Genomic DNA, 14,952 nt, shown 5'->3' with positions numbered 1-14,952 from the left:
TTTGATGATCAGTGGAAGAATTGGTTGTAGGTAGGATTTTCCCCTCCTTTTCTATCTTTCCTTCTAGTTAACCACAGAGGCACTCACCATATAGACTCTGTTATCTCTTCTCACTATTGCTGCTGGACTCTGACATGCGAAGTTAAGTGGAGGCTAGGGACAAAGGAAGAGAACATTTACTGATTCCAGTGGGGAGAAGAGAAAAGAAGGGCGATAAAATCCCTTGTAGTAAAAGGACAGTGACCACTTGGGTATATCATCTATTTGTATGTAAGCCAAACAGACAGGTCAGAAATTGACTATTCTGGCATCTTTGGTATGGCTCATATTATTCTTTGGAAGATTTTCGTGATGATAGCATTCTTGTAATAATTATGGTGACCATCAAAGATAGATTTTTAGACAGTAGACACATGCTCACAGGATAATTCTATAATTATTTTGGTGAAATTAAAATTTGTGTAATGGGCTATCCCAAATGTTTATGATGAGCTACTCCTGATATTATTGTCATATTATGGCTCTAAAATTAAAACTTTCAGCTTGATGGACTTATGTTCATTGTTTGGAAGACTTTAAGTTTAATTGCATTTGCATCATTAGTCTTTTGGGATTGATTTCATTTTCCAGTGGTTACTATCCTTGAACTGTACTAAAATGAATATTGAGTGTTATTTTATGCAGTATTTGTATCTGTGAGTGTGAGTATGTATTTATATTTATTTCCAGGTCTTAGGCTGCCACTATTGACAATCTTATTTTGTGTCTTTCAGTGAAAAAGGCAATTGAACTGAAGTCAAGAGGAGTCAAGATGCTGCCCAACAAGGACAATAATCATAAAAATTCTGTCTGTAAGTACTATTTTTTTTTTCTTTACGAGAATGTATGTTTGTTAAAAGAGAGTGGATAAAAAGAATGCAACCACTAAGGAGGAAAAGGACTACATGTAATCTTTCCCATCTTGTCTTTTCTTAAATTTTCCGCTTATGAATTGTAAGGGGCTAAAATTCTAGCTATACAGTCTAAAATATCTAATGAGTGGTTGCCATTAAATTAGAAGCTTTAGCAAGAGTTTAGACTTTTAAGCATTTATTAAGGAGAATAAGAATTTGGTGAAGAGAGAGAAAGGCCTAGATTCAGCTGCCTATCTCGGGGAGCTAGTGTCTCCTGCTCCACTCTCCACAAGAATCCTCACAAAAGAGAGAGAACCGCCCCTTCTTCATCCCACAAGCCCACGTGAAAACTGGAAATGTCCTGTCCCCACACACACACAGCTCCAAGCTAATTGGTTGATAGCTTTGATTGACAGTACCCAGGAGCAAACATCACTTCCTGATGCCAAGGACCTGACCACATGGCTTGCCCTTAGATGCCTTCTCCTCATGGTGGTGTTTTCCTACAGTAACTCTCCAGCAGGTGGCGTTACTCCAATCGTTACAGAATATATTTTCTAGGAAAAGAGGACTAGGTTTACACAGCAGACAAAACAAAAATGTTCTTTCACCCTGCTGGATCTGTTGTTCCTTTTATTATTTCTCTAAATTAAGGGTAATCCAAGTGTCACAGTCTTCTTTGACACAGATGATCTGGGTCAATTTTGGAGAACTTCTGCTTCTTTGCCTCACATACAGTCATACTCAGATTATCTGAGAAATACGGATTTAAACTACATGCTAGACTGTAGTGCCTAGCACAACCTATAACTAACTATATAGGTTCACAAGGCTGAAAGAATGAATTGTTTATTATATCATCAAAAGCAATGATATTTGTATCAGAACCCCTAAAAATAAGTCCTATCAGGGAAAGGGAGAAGCGATCTCTCTATCATCTAGTATAGTCTCAATCATTTACATTTCACAATATATAGACATAATAGATGTATTTTTTTGGGGAGATACTAGATGGCGGCCATCACATTACTCAGCCTGTAGTTCTCCCTTCAGTTCCTCAAAAAAGGATGCTAACAACACCCTTTCATATTTTTTTTTGCCTAGTGCTAGTGTGATGTCTGTCTATCTGTCTGTCTGTCTCTGTCTCTCTCTCTTTTTGGTGAGGCAATGAGAGTTGAGTGATTTGCCCAGGGTCACACAGCTAATAAGTGTTAAGTGTCTGAGGCTATATTTGAACTTGGGTCCTCCTGAATCCAGGGCCAGTGCTTTATGCACTGTGTCACCTAGCTGCCCCTCAAGCTTCTCTTAATAGAACCCCTGTATTTCTTTACCAATGCTTCTTTTTTGCTCTTATCTAAATCCATAATCTAGGACAAAAACCTTCAGTCATAGGCAAGGACAGGACTGATACTGAAGCTTCTTTGAGTGAGACTCAGATACTTTCTTCTCTAAACCCCTGTATTCAAATCTGATGCATTGCACAAAAGAATCTTCCTCTGTTTCTTCTCCATGAACTAAATTCTTCATATCTTTTACTTCTCCATCTATACTTAGCAATCATAAGTACTACATTTTTATCAGTGAACTCCCTTGAGGCCCATATTTTTGGGCCATTTTTTTCTTCTCATTCTCTCATAACTTCTTTGGATCCCAGAATCTTGAGTCTGGTATCATCCAACTCCACATACTTTTCCTTAATATTTTGGATAGTGAAATGGCAGGGTAGGTGAATGGGGTGTGGGGGAGGGAATATCAGTGTGGTATTTGTGGAAAAATAATAGATTTGGTGTTCGAGGACTTAGATTCAAATCCCACCTCTGAAATTTACAAAGTATATGACTTTTGCAGGTCCTTTAACCTTGGAGCCCATTTGCCTTGGCTTTAAAATGACATGACTATTCTAGAGAGCTTCTAAAGTCTCTTTCATCACCAAATCTATCATTTTTTGATTAAATACAACCCTCCCACACACTTACACCATGCAAATTAGGAAATCAGATTCCCCTTTTGTATTAATCTAAAAGGAATAGGTAGAATGCCAAATAGATGGCTTCTGGGAGAAAAATTAGATGGCAGAATGGAACTATAAGATCTTTTTTCAATCAGGCATTGTACTTATTTTTTTCAGATCAATCAGTATATGTTAAAATTTTAATAACACTTTAAAAAAAACTAATAACTTTAGATTAAAAAAAACAAAAGCACCCAAAATAGGGATATTGACAAAATGTTCAGTTTTAAGTATGTAAAGGAAAGAAAGAACAATCCTGGGACCTCTCAGGGCAGATAGGTGAACCTGAATGAAGATTTATTGACAGCCTCAATGTCATCATTCTATCTGCCTATATCTCTTTTCTCTTTCACTGACAATGTCCCTGAAAGTATCATTTATATCACGCCCAATAACTTTTTAAACCAAAACCAGAATAAGATAATTTTAGGCTTAAAAATACCTGAGATCATTAATTCCAGCCCTACTTTATCATGAATCCTTTTAACAACATTCCCAACTAAGTCATTACACTTTTGCTTGAATACTTCTACTAAAGAAGAACCCACTACTTTTTGAGGCAACCCGTTTCAAATTGTTTTGTTCTAATTGTCAGGAAATTTATACATGCATTGAGAAGAAAGCTAGAGATCTCTTCAACCTTCACATATTGCATGTACTTCTGCATTCTGGGGCCAAATGTGTCAAGTCTAATCACTTTGTCTCTTTGGATATTGGAAGGTGATTTTTTTCCCCTCTCACAACTTATATTTCTAAATTAAACATTTTTAATTCCTTCAATATCTTCTCATATGGCATGATAAGACTTTTCATTATCTCATTCTCTCCTGGACACATTCCAACTTTTCTCTGTCTTTCTTAAAATGTCGTACCCCCTTCATAGAGCATTCCTGCTATGTATCAGTATGCAGTATACAGTAATGAAGTTTATATATGAAGAAGGACATATGACATACATACAGATAAAAAAGTTTGTATTATGAAGCCTCTTTCAGGTATATATTGAAGCTGTGAAGAGTATAGACAATGATTTCTTCCCTCTTTCTGTATAAACTACATCTATTCATACATAGTAATATAGCATGATGCTTTACCTTTTTAGATATCTTGACACATTGTTGACTTATATGGAGTTTGCAGTCAATTAAAGTCTTATAGGATAAATTATCTACTTTTGCTTCCCCTACTTATGCTTGTGATATTGACTACTGGAATCTAAGTACAAGCCTAACAATAGTATCATAAATAGACTTCAGTAATCTGGTCCAACATCTCTTTTTATTGTTTAATTTATTTTCTATTAATTGTTTTTTTTGTTTTGGGGTTTTTTTGCAGGGTAATGAGGGTTAAGTGACTTGCTCAGGGTCACACAACTAGTAAGTGTCAAGTGTCTGAGGCTAGACTTGAACTCAGGTCCTCTTGAAACCAAGGTCAGTGCTTTATCCATTGCGCCACCTAGCTGCCCCAAACGCAAATTGATTTTAACACCCTCCCACCTCCCCATCACCCACTAAAAAAGAAGGGGAAACCAAAACCCTTATAAAATTATGTATAGTCAAGGCAAACAAACTACCACATGGTCCATGTGAAAAAAAAATGTGTTTCAATCTGCACTCTTGAGTACATCACCTCTGTTGGTCTTGGGTTGGTAACTTAGCAGAGCCTGGCACATAATAAGCACTTAATCAATGTTTGTTGACTAACCTCAGCTAACATGTTTTGTCATGAACCTTCTAGAATCACTTGGTCATAACTTAAAACAGAATTCTTAAGTTTTTGAAAATTAAATTCTTCTCATTTTTATAAACAAAGAAAATGAGGTTCAGATAAGTGAAATAACTTATCCAACACCATATCAGTATGAAGTAAGAGAGGCAAAATCTGAATCCAGCAGCTCTAATTTCAAATTATTTTTTCTTTCATTGCTTCATACTGCCATCCCACAATATATTTCTTTTTTCCCTACCAATTCAGTCTATTCTAGACTTATAGGTCTCTTTTGGATCTATGTTCCAAACTATAATTTGAAAATATATATGTATACACACACACACACAAACACACACACACACACACATATATAATATAGTAGTAGTAGTAGTAGGCTTCCACCAGTCGTGGGTGGATGACCATGGATCAGCGCCTTGAAGAGCCACAGGCCACAGTGTGGCTGTGCAGTCTGATATAGGAGCCGCAGCTCTTGCCGCAAGGAGAACATCGGAAAACTGCGCTCTCTGTTGCCCGTTGGTTCCTGCATCTCATTCTTTTTTCTTCCTCCCGAGCTTGAAGGCCCATCTCAGCTGTGTGCAAGCTGCTCCTGAGTACTGAACTCCATCAGGCGCAGTCCTTGGCCATCTCCTCCCATATGCCGATGTCTATTCCCAGAGTCCTCAAGTCCTTCCCTGTACTACAGGAGTTGGACAATGTACCCACACTTGAGGAATTTGAGAATGCAATTAGCTCCCTAAGATGTGGAAAAGCTCTTGGTGTAGATGACATCACAGCTAAATTGATCAAATGCTCTAAAACATCCTATTAAAGTCCCTGCATGAATTGTTGTGCCTGTGTTGGAAAGAAGGTGAAGTGCCACAGGATATGCGTGATGCCCATATAGTTACTTTTTATAAGAACAGTGGAGACAGGAGTGACTGTAAGAACTACAGAGGAATTTCACTTCTCAGTGTCATTGGGAAAATGTTTGCCAAGGTCATCTTGCTAAGACTGTGTAAACTTGCTGACTGTATTTACCCCAAGATGCAATGTGGCTTTCGAGTAGGGAGGGCAACTATTGATATGATTTTTTCGCTTCGCCAACTTCAAAAAAAGTGCAGAGAACAAAGAAAACCCCTCTTCATTGCCTTCATAGACCTGACCAAAGCATTTGATATGGTTAACAGAGAAGGTCTTTTCGAAATTCTCTCGAGAATTGGTTGCCCTCATAAACTCCATAGCCTCATTCTCTCCTCTGAAGCATTCAGCATAAACAGCAGAGTCAAGCAAGGATGTGTGCTTGCGCCCATGCTGTTTGGAATTTTCTTCTCCATGCTGTTGGGTCATGCTCTTGGTTCGTCAACTGATGGCATCTATCTGCATTCACGGTTGGCTGGAGGCCAGAGTTTCACGTCTGAGATCCAATACCAGAGTGAGAGGTAGCACCATTAGAGACCTGCTTTTAGCCAATGATGCTGCACTTGCCTGTCACTCAGAGCATGAATTGCAGACCTTGATGGATTGCTTTTCCCAAGCTTGCACAGACTTTGGCCTAACCATAATATAGTATTATAGTATATATAATATATCATTATATAATATTATAGGGCATATAGTATATATTATATAAATAGTATATATAATATTTTATCATCATATTACACTTGAATGTTATGTCACCACAGTTTATGTGAAGTTTACCATCTTACCAAATTTTATAGTTTCCAAAAAATTAGTAATATTTTAACTTTGCCTTCATTCAAGTAAGTAATAAAAATGCTAAGCAGTAGAGGAAGTAAGAAAGATACTTGATACAATTCATGAAAGGATTTTCTTTTCAAGTTGACATCAAGTCATTAACAACTTCTCTTGGGTCCCCATCATTCAACCAGTTCCAAAACTAACTGTATTTTGTTTTGTCCATATTTCTCAACTTTGTCCATATGCGTAGCAGGAGAGATTTTATCAAATTCATTTGTTGAAGCCCAAGTATATCACATTGACAGCAATTTCATAGTGCAGTGGCCTAATAAGCTATCCAAAAAGAAGAAATTTGTCTTGCATAACTTCTTCCTGATGAAGTCACTGCCTCTCTTTCTGTATACTCACATACCATCCTTTTTGTTCACATGTTGGTCTAAAGAATGCAGATACAACCCTCTTTTACTTTTTTCCAGATTAGTGATTCAGTCTTTATTAGTTCTGTAATACCATTCTTATTATCCAAGATTTTCCAAGATCTTCCACAGATCACTGTCAGAGACTCAATAATCACATCTGCTAGTTCTTTCAGTTCATTAAGGATCAGTGTGTTTGGGCCTGATAACTATGTCACTTGACTATCACCTTCTTTATATTATGTGTCTACTTTATGCTATTTCTTTTTATTCAACCGTTCCCAATTCAAAGAATAATTTTCCTTGGAGGAGAAAACAAAATTAAAATAAAAATTGAGTAGTTCAGCTTTCTCATGGTCATTTGTTATCATCTACCCCAAACTATGTTCTTTACTTTTTATAGTCTACCTTCTGAACTCACTGGTCTATTTAAGCTGCTTTCAAAGTGGTAGCTAACGGTTTCTTAATTGTGAGATCCTTATTTCCTCAAGTTCTTCATAGCATTTGATATTGTAGACCATGACCCTTCCTGTTACTTTCTCTTGTGGCTTCTATATCACTTGACCTGATACCTTTCTTCCAATCTCACCACTCCAAATTTATCATTTTATTGGATCATCATCCATCTTCCACCTCCTAAGCATGGCTATAATCTCGAAGGCTGTGTTATAGGTCCTCTTCTCTTTTTACCACATTCATCTTCCTCTTTATAATCACATGGATCCCACACTAATTCAGAGGCCCATTATTACTGAGCTGGATTTTTTAATAGCCTCCTGATTAATTTCTTTACTTCCAATATCTCTCTTCTCCCAACCCCTCCAGTCTTCCTCCCATAAAATTTCCAAAATAATTTACTTAAACATCCTGTTGGCATGTAACTTTTCTACTTGAAAAGCATTTGCAATTCCAGATATTTAAGGTATAGTATTAAGATATTTAAGTTTTGGCTTTAGGTCTTTAAGAGTCTAAAATCAACCTATATTTATAGCCTTCATGTTATGTAACTTCATATACTCTAAATTCCAGCCAAATTTCACTACTTGTTGTCCACATTAATTATTACATCTCTAGCCCCTGCATGTTCATAGAAATGCTCTGTCTCCTTGGATGGGATGAACTATATCCTCATTTATTTATTCCTTATCTCCCTCAAGGCCGAGCTAAGATGTGTCCTCCTTATGAATCCTTTCCTGTTTTCCCTAGTTGTTCCTTAGCAAATTACTTTCTATTTACTTATCTGGATCCAACAACTCAAGCCCACAGTAGAATGGAAGCCTGGGATTGTATATTTTTTTTTTTTATATTTTGTCCCATAGTAGCCAGCACTATGTGCTTTAAGAATTTATAAAACTGGCAAATAAGAGTTCAGGAATCTGTAATGGTTCCTGATTCAGGGTGGGAGGTGGGGAGGGGAGAAGAGGGGATACTTACTCTTCCAGAAAATGAATAGGTTTGACTAGATGACCTCTGTAGTTCCTTCTAGCTCTAGATCTATGATGCTGTTATCAATAGCACTTACTTCATAGGATTGCTGTGAGCATGGAGTGTGAATGCATTAAAATGCTTTGCCAAATTTAAAATGCTATATAAATACCACTTTTTATTATTAACACTAGAAAAACAATTTCCAATCGACCTTTTTACTCAGGCTACTGTTGACCCAAACACCTAAAGCATTATGGACATGTTAATTCTTTATCTATTTTTGGATCTGTTGCTGTTCCCTAGCAATACAGATCCACTAAACACACACACACACACACACACACACACACACACACACACACACACACAATCAGGATCTGATGTTTGCCATTAACATCTGCCTAAGTAACTGGACCAGTAGCTTTTCTTACTGAGTCTTGAGCCTCTTAAGTGATTATTTGTAGCTCTGTGGGATGTAATCTATTAAACCAATATTATTTAAATATTTGTTATTGCCAGGTAAATAAAATCCAAATGTTAGTTAATTATATGCTGAGCCAGGACTCCTAAAATCATTGTATTCAGTTGCTTTAAAAATCTGATAAATAAATCTTTATTTTATAAAGGTTAATTGAAATATAGTTAATTATTTTTAGTGACACCCCCACACACACACATACATACACATAAACTTAGAATGTGTATAAACTCTCAACAAAGAAAAACAGTTAAGCAAAATTAATTGACAAAGTAAATCAATGCAAACAATATTTTGGATACAAATAGTCCTACAGTTCTTTGAAAAAGATCAAACTTAAGACCAAGAAAAAGGTGGTCCCAGTGTCTGGGACCAGAATTCATTATTACCCTTAATTGGAGCTGTTACCTTTTAGTGTTTTCATTGAACTCAGTATGTAAATTATTTTCCTGGATCAACTTTCTTTCCTCTGCTTCAATCTAGGCTGGACTTTTAAAATCTCTCTCAATTCTTCATAATCATCATTTCTTATGGTGCTACAATAATCCATTATGTTCATGTACCATCAAATGATGAACATGCTGAACAAATGTTCAGCAGTCCTCTCTATTTTATGGGCACCCAATTTGTTTCCAGGTTTTTGTTTTTGTTTTTCCTACCATAAAAAAACAAACAAAAAAAAAACCCCCCAAAACAAAAACTTTATTGTGATTATTTGGGTGTGTAGATGGAGCCTTTCTTTCTGTCTTGGATCTCCTTGGGGATTAGGAGTGGAATTGCTCTATACTTGGGTGGCCATTTTTACATAATTCAAAACGATTTTCTAGAATGGTTAAACTAATCCACAGCTCCATCAACATCATATCTGTCTCTATGTCTTCCATAAAGTCTTCAGCACCAACTGTTTTTAGTTTCATTTTTGTTTTCAGATTTGCTGTAAGATTGATTGCATGTCAGCACTCTTTCTCTTATTCTCATTCCCTTCTCCCTGAACCTAAGGTATAATAGAGAAATTTTGCCTTATCTTGCCTGGATTCTGGCCATCACCTCACTTTTTACCTACCATTTCCAAATCATGCCACAGTATTTTCATATCCCCCCATTTTCCTCCACCCCCTTTTAGCTCCTCTTTATGTATTATCTTCTCCCATATAGTTTTTGAGGGGATATATTATCTTGTTTTTTGTAGTAGTATCCCCAGCACTTAAGATAGGGCCTTGAATATAGGAAGTGCATAATCAATGCTTTAACATTCATTCATCAATAGTGGATACAGTAATAGTCCTGGAATGAAGAAGGCCAGGGTTCAGATCTTGCCTCTGATGCATACTGGCTTTGTGAATATGAGTAAGTCCCTTAAATTCTCAGTGCTCCAGGTAGCTCTCTGAAGAAATGTTATGGTTGGGTTGTTGATCTTTATCAGTTGAGGGATTTTCCATACAGAGAAAAAATTACAATACTAGATGCTTCTTTTTCCTGTTTAAAGAAATAAAAATCTATCAAGGTGTTAAGTGAATATTAAGGATCTTTTTATTGGGCAGTTCTATAAATATTAGTGATTTGCAACATTTGGTCAGTCTTTTTTAATAGCCTTTTGAAAACTGTCTTGGGTTGTATATCATTAAGATTTGAGACTTAGAGCAGAAAGACTTTCCAGTCCATCTAGTTGAATTCTCTCATTTTATATACAAAGAAACTGAGGCCTAGGGATTTGTTTAGTCATTTCAGTCATGTCCAACACTTCGTGACCCCATTTGGAATGTTCTTGGCAAAGATACTGGAGTGGTTTGCCATTTCCTTCCAGCTCATTTTATGGATGAGGAAACTGAAGCAAAGAAGGTTAAATTACTTGCCCAGGGTCACATTGCTAGTTAGTGTCGCAGGCCAGATTGAACTAAGAAAGATGAGTCTTGCTGACTTCAGGCCCTGTACTTTTATCTACTATGCCACCTACTGCTCTGAGGGCTTTACCTAAGATTTACCCAAGCTTCCCCAGGCAGAAAGTCTAAGAAGTACAACTCAAACTCAAGTCCTCAGACTCTAGAATCCTTGGTATTTCTACTGTACCATATTGTATCACATATTAATATAAATTCCTTTAATATCTTGGTAAACCAATTATGAGAGATATTTATTCCTTCACAGCAAACAAAGGGTATAAAGGATATTTGTTGCTTATATTTTTAATATATGATGTGCTCATACTGTAGTAATAGAGGGCTATTGGTAATATTATAGGATAGATATTTCTGTTTCTCTTTGTGCTGGATTTCTAGAATCAAGTTCTCTAGAGCTTACAATAGAGCAAATTTGGCAGCAGGGAAAAATAACAGCCCCATTAAATTCTAACAGTTGTGTAAAGCTTTAATAAAACATGCAGGATAATTATCCATTCTACTTCCCCCCCCATCATAAAATGGAATAATGTGAAGTTGTACAATTGTTACAGATCCTTGCTTTCTCAAAACAGATCCACCCCTGTACAGTAGAAATATGCTAGATTGTATAAATTGCTTCATAAATCAGGTTAGTAAATTATGCTTGCAGTTTCTAAATAGGCCTTTGTCACTGCAGGAGCTAAAATATCTTGTAAAATGCTTTGCAAAAAGCTTGCTGTGAAGAGAGTGACTGTCTAAATATATTTGGGAAGAAAAGCATCACTTGTAATGAGGAGTAAAATGAGGTGGTTTATCACTTTTTTAAAACAGAATTTGCATATATAATTTCTAAAATAATGAGAAGAAAGGGTCTATGAAAAATGTAAGACAAGGTGTAATCTAATTGAATTATAGATGGTTAGATTGAATTGTAACCCAGCTAGGAAGTGGAATTACTGTTTAGATAGTTTTGGTATATGATTAGACAGCAGAATTGATTCTCAAAAGTGAACATCTCAGATTGTAAACTAAATGGAAAATGAATCGTGTTCAATCCAAAAGCAGTGCTCAGCAACCTATAGAATCATTCTTCAGCTTTCAATGGCTTCATAAAACTTTATTTACAATGCTGAGTTTTTAAATTCTCAGGCTATAGTTTGAGTATTTCTCAAATTATGTCTAGCAGAGAGCTAAAAAGTATAACACATACCATACATATATAACACATGTGTACATATTTCATTGTAAAGAAACTGCATTTAAGTGGTAAGAATATTTGAAAAATAATAAAAGCATGCTTTTTTAGAGTGAGAAGGAATCATAGAAGTCAATAGAAAATTAAAGTTTATTCATTATTTTACAAGTTACTTTAATTACACCACTTAACAATACACTTAAAAAAGTTTCTGTTAGGTGAGACCATTCCTCATCCCACCCAAATCCATACTAAATTGATAAAACTGAGAATTGTTAGGCTCAGAAACCTGTACAATTATCAATCTTTTATTTATGGTAATTTCACAGACTTATTACCAAGAAACATGTGGGTAAAGGAGGAAAGGTTTAAGCTTCAAGAAAAAAATTAATTTGAATTGAGTTGGCAAATTAAATGTGCAAGAAAATAAAAAGTAGAGAATTTTTAATCTTAAATACAGGAATGTAGAAAGTTGCTTTGGTTCTTTTTTCCAGGGCAACATAGCCTGTGTCCCCTCCCCCACCACCACAGGATTATTGAATATCTCCTTTACCTCTATCAGTTTGAGCTCCTAATTGTTGTGTTCCCTCCCCAGACCCACCCCCAACACATACATACACATTGTTAGGTGCCAGTAACTAAATCTCAGTTCCATTTAAACTCCAAACATCAATTATCTTTCACTAAGGCATATTCACTTCAAAGATAAAGTAAGAATAAATTTAAAAACAGTTTATTCAAACATCTTGAGGTTATACTTTTCTTTATATCACCTGAGTCTCTGGGAAGCGTAGGCTCAGAATTTAGCTTAGTCCTTACACAGATAGCACTTGGACCCACCAAATTTATGGTTGACAGTGACATGTCTAATGGGTAAGTACCTGTCTCAGCTATTTGGCTGAAGTATAAAAGGTTACTCCTTGCTCCTTAAGGCATTAGTTCTCCATTGACTTAGCAACCTAGACTCTGGACTTGGAATACCCAGAATGCCCTTCTGACCTTTTGAAGTCACAAAGTCAGAGGTTTTCATGTCCATCACCTGAAAGAAAAAAAGAACAAAAGCAGAGTCCAAAGACTGTGAGACCCTTTTACACGACCATTTGGTGTCCAAGGGAAGAAGCCCCCATGACTTTTAGCCGTATAGCATTCTCACCAGAATCAGTGAGCAAAGGAAGTACCTAATGAGACAAAGAAAGTGACTGAAGTCAATAGGTCTTTTAAAACATCCCCACAGCCAATTAGAGCTTCCTCTTCCACACTTGTTTAATTAACTGGAACAAGTTATAGAATACTCCACAGTCTCTTCAGAATACTTCCATTCCACATCATTTTGACTCTCCCAGATGCAAGCTCCCTAGCCTCCTCAAGGTAGAATGAGGCCACATGAGTCATTCTGCAGAGGCACCAGACACCTCATTACAGATATATGAAGCAACATGCAAAGCTGCCCACGAAATAACACAAGGTAATATAGTTATAATAAAACAGCTTTCAGAGTATATTGCAGATTCTTTGGGAATACTTCTGAGAGTTTCAGAGAATGCTTTTGTAGGCAGGCATGCAATTCCCAAATCAGTAGAAGGCCTCCTAAGACATAGTTCCAAAGAAAAGTTCAAATAGGAAAATGGGTGCTTTTATTGTGAATGGACTGAACAAGGAGGACCAGAATTGAATTCTGATATGTAAATGGAGAAAGATCTGTACATTGACTAGAATGTAGAAAAGTACACTTACCCACTACTGACAATCCATGGAAGGTATTAATAGCTATGCCAAATAATGAATAGTATTTAATGTAATGAAACTGTCTCATATAATCCAATTAACAAGTAAGATGATTTTAGAACATGTTCTCCAAGGAAGAGATAACTACTACATATAATCCCATAATACATATACATATAATATAATAGATATAATACTAACTGGGACAGATATGCTAAGGAGGTCTTTGCCACAATCATTGGGAATTTTGGTCTTATTTAAGTATTTATAATGTATGGCAAGAGGGGTAGCACCTTGTGATACATAAATAGAAAGCCTTAGATTCTGAAGACCTTGGTTTTAAAAGTCCTACCTCTTCTACATACTGATGTTGACAGTGCCAAGATATTTAACTTCTCAGCACCCCAGGAAGTGTCTAAGGATATAGACTGAAGAGCAGCAGGTGTTGATCTTTGGTAGGAGTTTCTTGGCAATCTTACATGGATGAAATCATGTCAAGCCAAAAAAAAAAAATGAGGCAAATAATTATGATATGGACAGAAAATACAAAGGCTGTGGAAATAACTTTTAAGTATATTATCTACATTGCATATTAATGAAGGAATTGGGACATTGTGTGATGGAGAATAGAAGAGAGGAATTGAATGTTTAATCTAGTTAGAGACTAGAGAAAGTCACAATTTCTCACCATTTCTCTTTATTGAAGGAAGCTTTATGGTAGATAATTGAACGTAGGGACTTGGAATTAGGCAAAATGCATTTCTGAAATATAAAGGCTCCTACTATTATTTTCAAAAGATCATTATTTTATAGATTGGGCCCTATAATTTCTTTATAAAGCAGAATATATAAACACCAGTTTAAATTGTCAGCAATCAATAATTGATAAACATTTTTATTAAGTTTTACAATATAAAATTTTAAATTTTAAAGTAATTTTTAAAATGTCTACTATGTGATAGGCACTATGCTAAGCACTGAGGATATAAACAACAACAACAAAAGATGATCCATTTCCTCAAGGAAATTATAATGTAGTGGGGGCAGCAGAGATATCTAGGGCAGGGCCATGATATTCATAGAGTTGAAACTAGGCAGAGCAGCTGGTGGGAAATGAAATGTTGCTAGGAAATTCTAAGCCCTTTATAACGAGAGGGTTTGGGATTCTTCAAAATTTAAGATATACTTAAGATCTATCATTAGGCTGCATCTTGTGAAGTGACTTATTAAAAAGACAATACATAAGATAATTATATGATTTGCTGGTTTGTAAAATAAAATTAAACTGAATCTAATTAAGATCAAACTTTTAAAATGTATCTTAGAGGGGGGCAGCTAGGTGGTGCAGTGGATAAAGCACTGTCCCTGGATTCCGGAGGACCTGAGTTCAAATCCAATGTCAGACACTTGATACTTACTAGCTGTGTGACCCTGGGTAAGTCACTTAACCCTCATTGCCTCGCCAAAAAATGAAAAGAAAGAAAACAAACAAACAAACAACAACAACAACAACAAAGA

At 36.0% G+C, this 14,952-nt stretch overlaps 1 protein-coding gene across 1 annotated transcript in view; it reads left to right on the top strand.

The window, feature by feature from the left end:
- CSMD1 (CUB and Sushi multiple domains 1) overlaps positions 1 to 14,952 on the top strand; it is a 2,580,735-nt gene that overhangs the window by 1,580,988 nt on the left and 984,795 nt on the right. Inside the window, 1 exon segment of the mRNA XM_043985743.1 lies at positions 774 to 851. Coding sequence (XP_043841678.1) covers positions 774 to 851 — 78 coding nt within the window.

This window comes from Dromiciops gliroides, chromosome 2 (genome assembly GCF_019393635.1).
Source record: "Dromiciops gliroides isolate mDroGli1 chromosome 2, mDroGli1.pri, whole genome shotgun sequence".
NCBI classification, from domain to species: Eukaryota; Metazoa; Chordata; class Mammalia; order Microbiotheria; family Microbiotheriidae; genus Dromiciops; species Dromiciops gliroides.
Note: the sequence above shows the minus strand (reverse complement) of the source record. Positions and strands in the feature narration are given on the sequence as shown.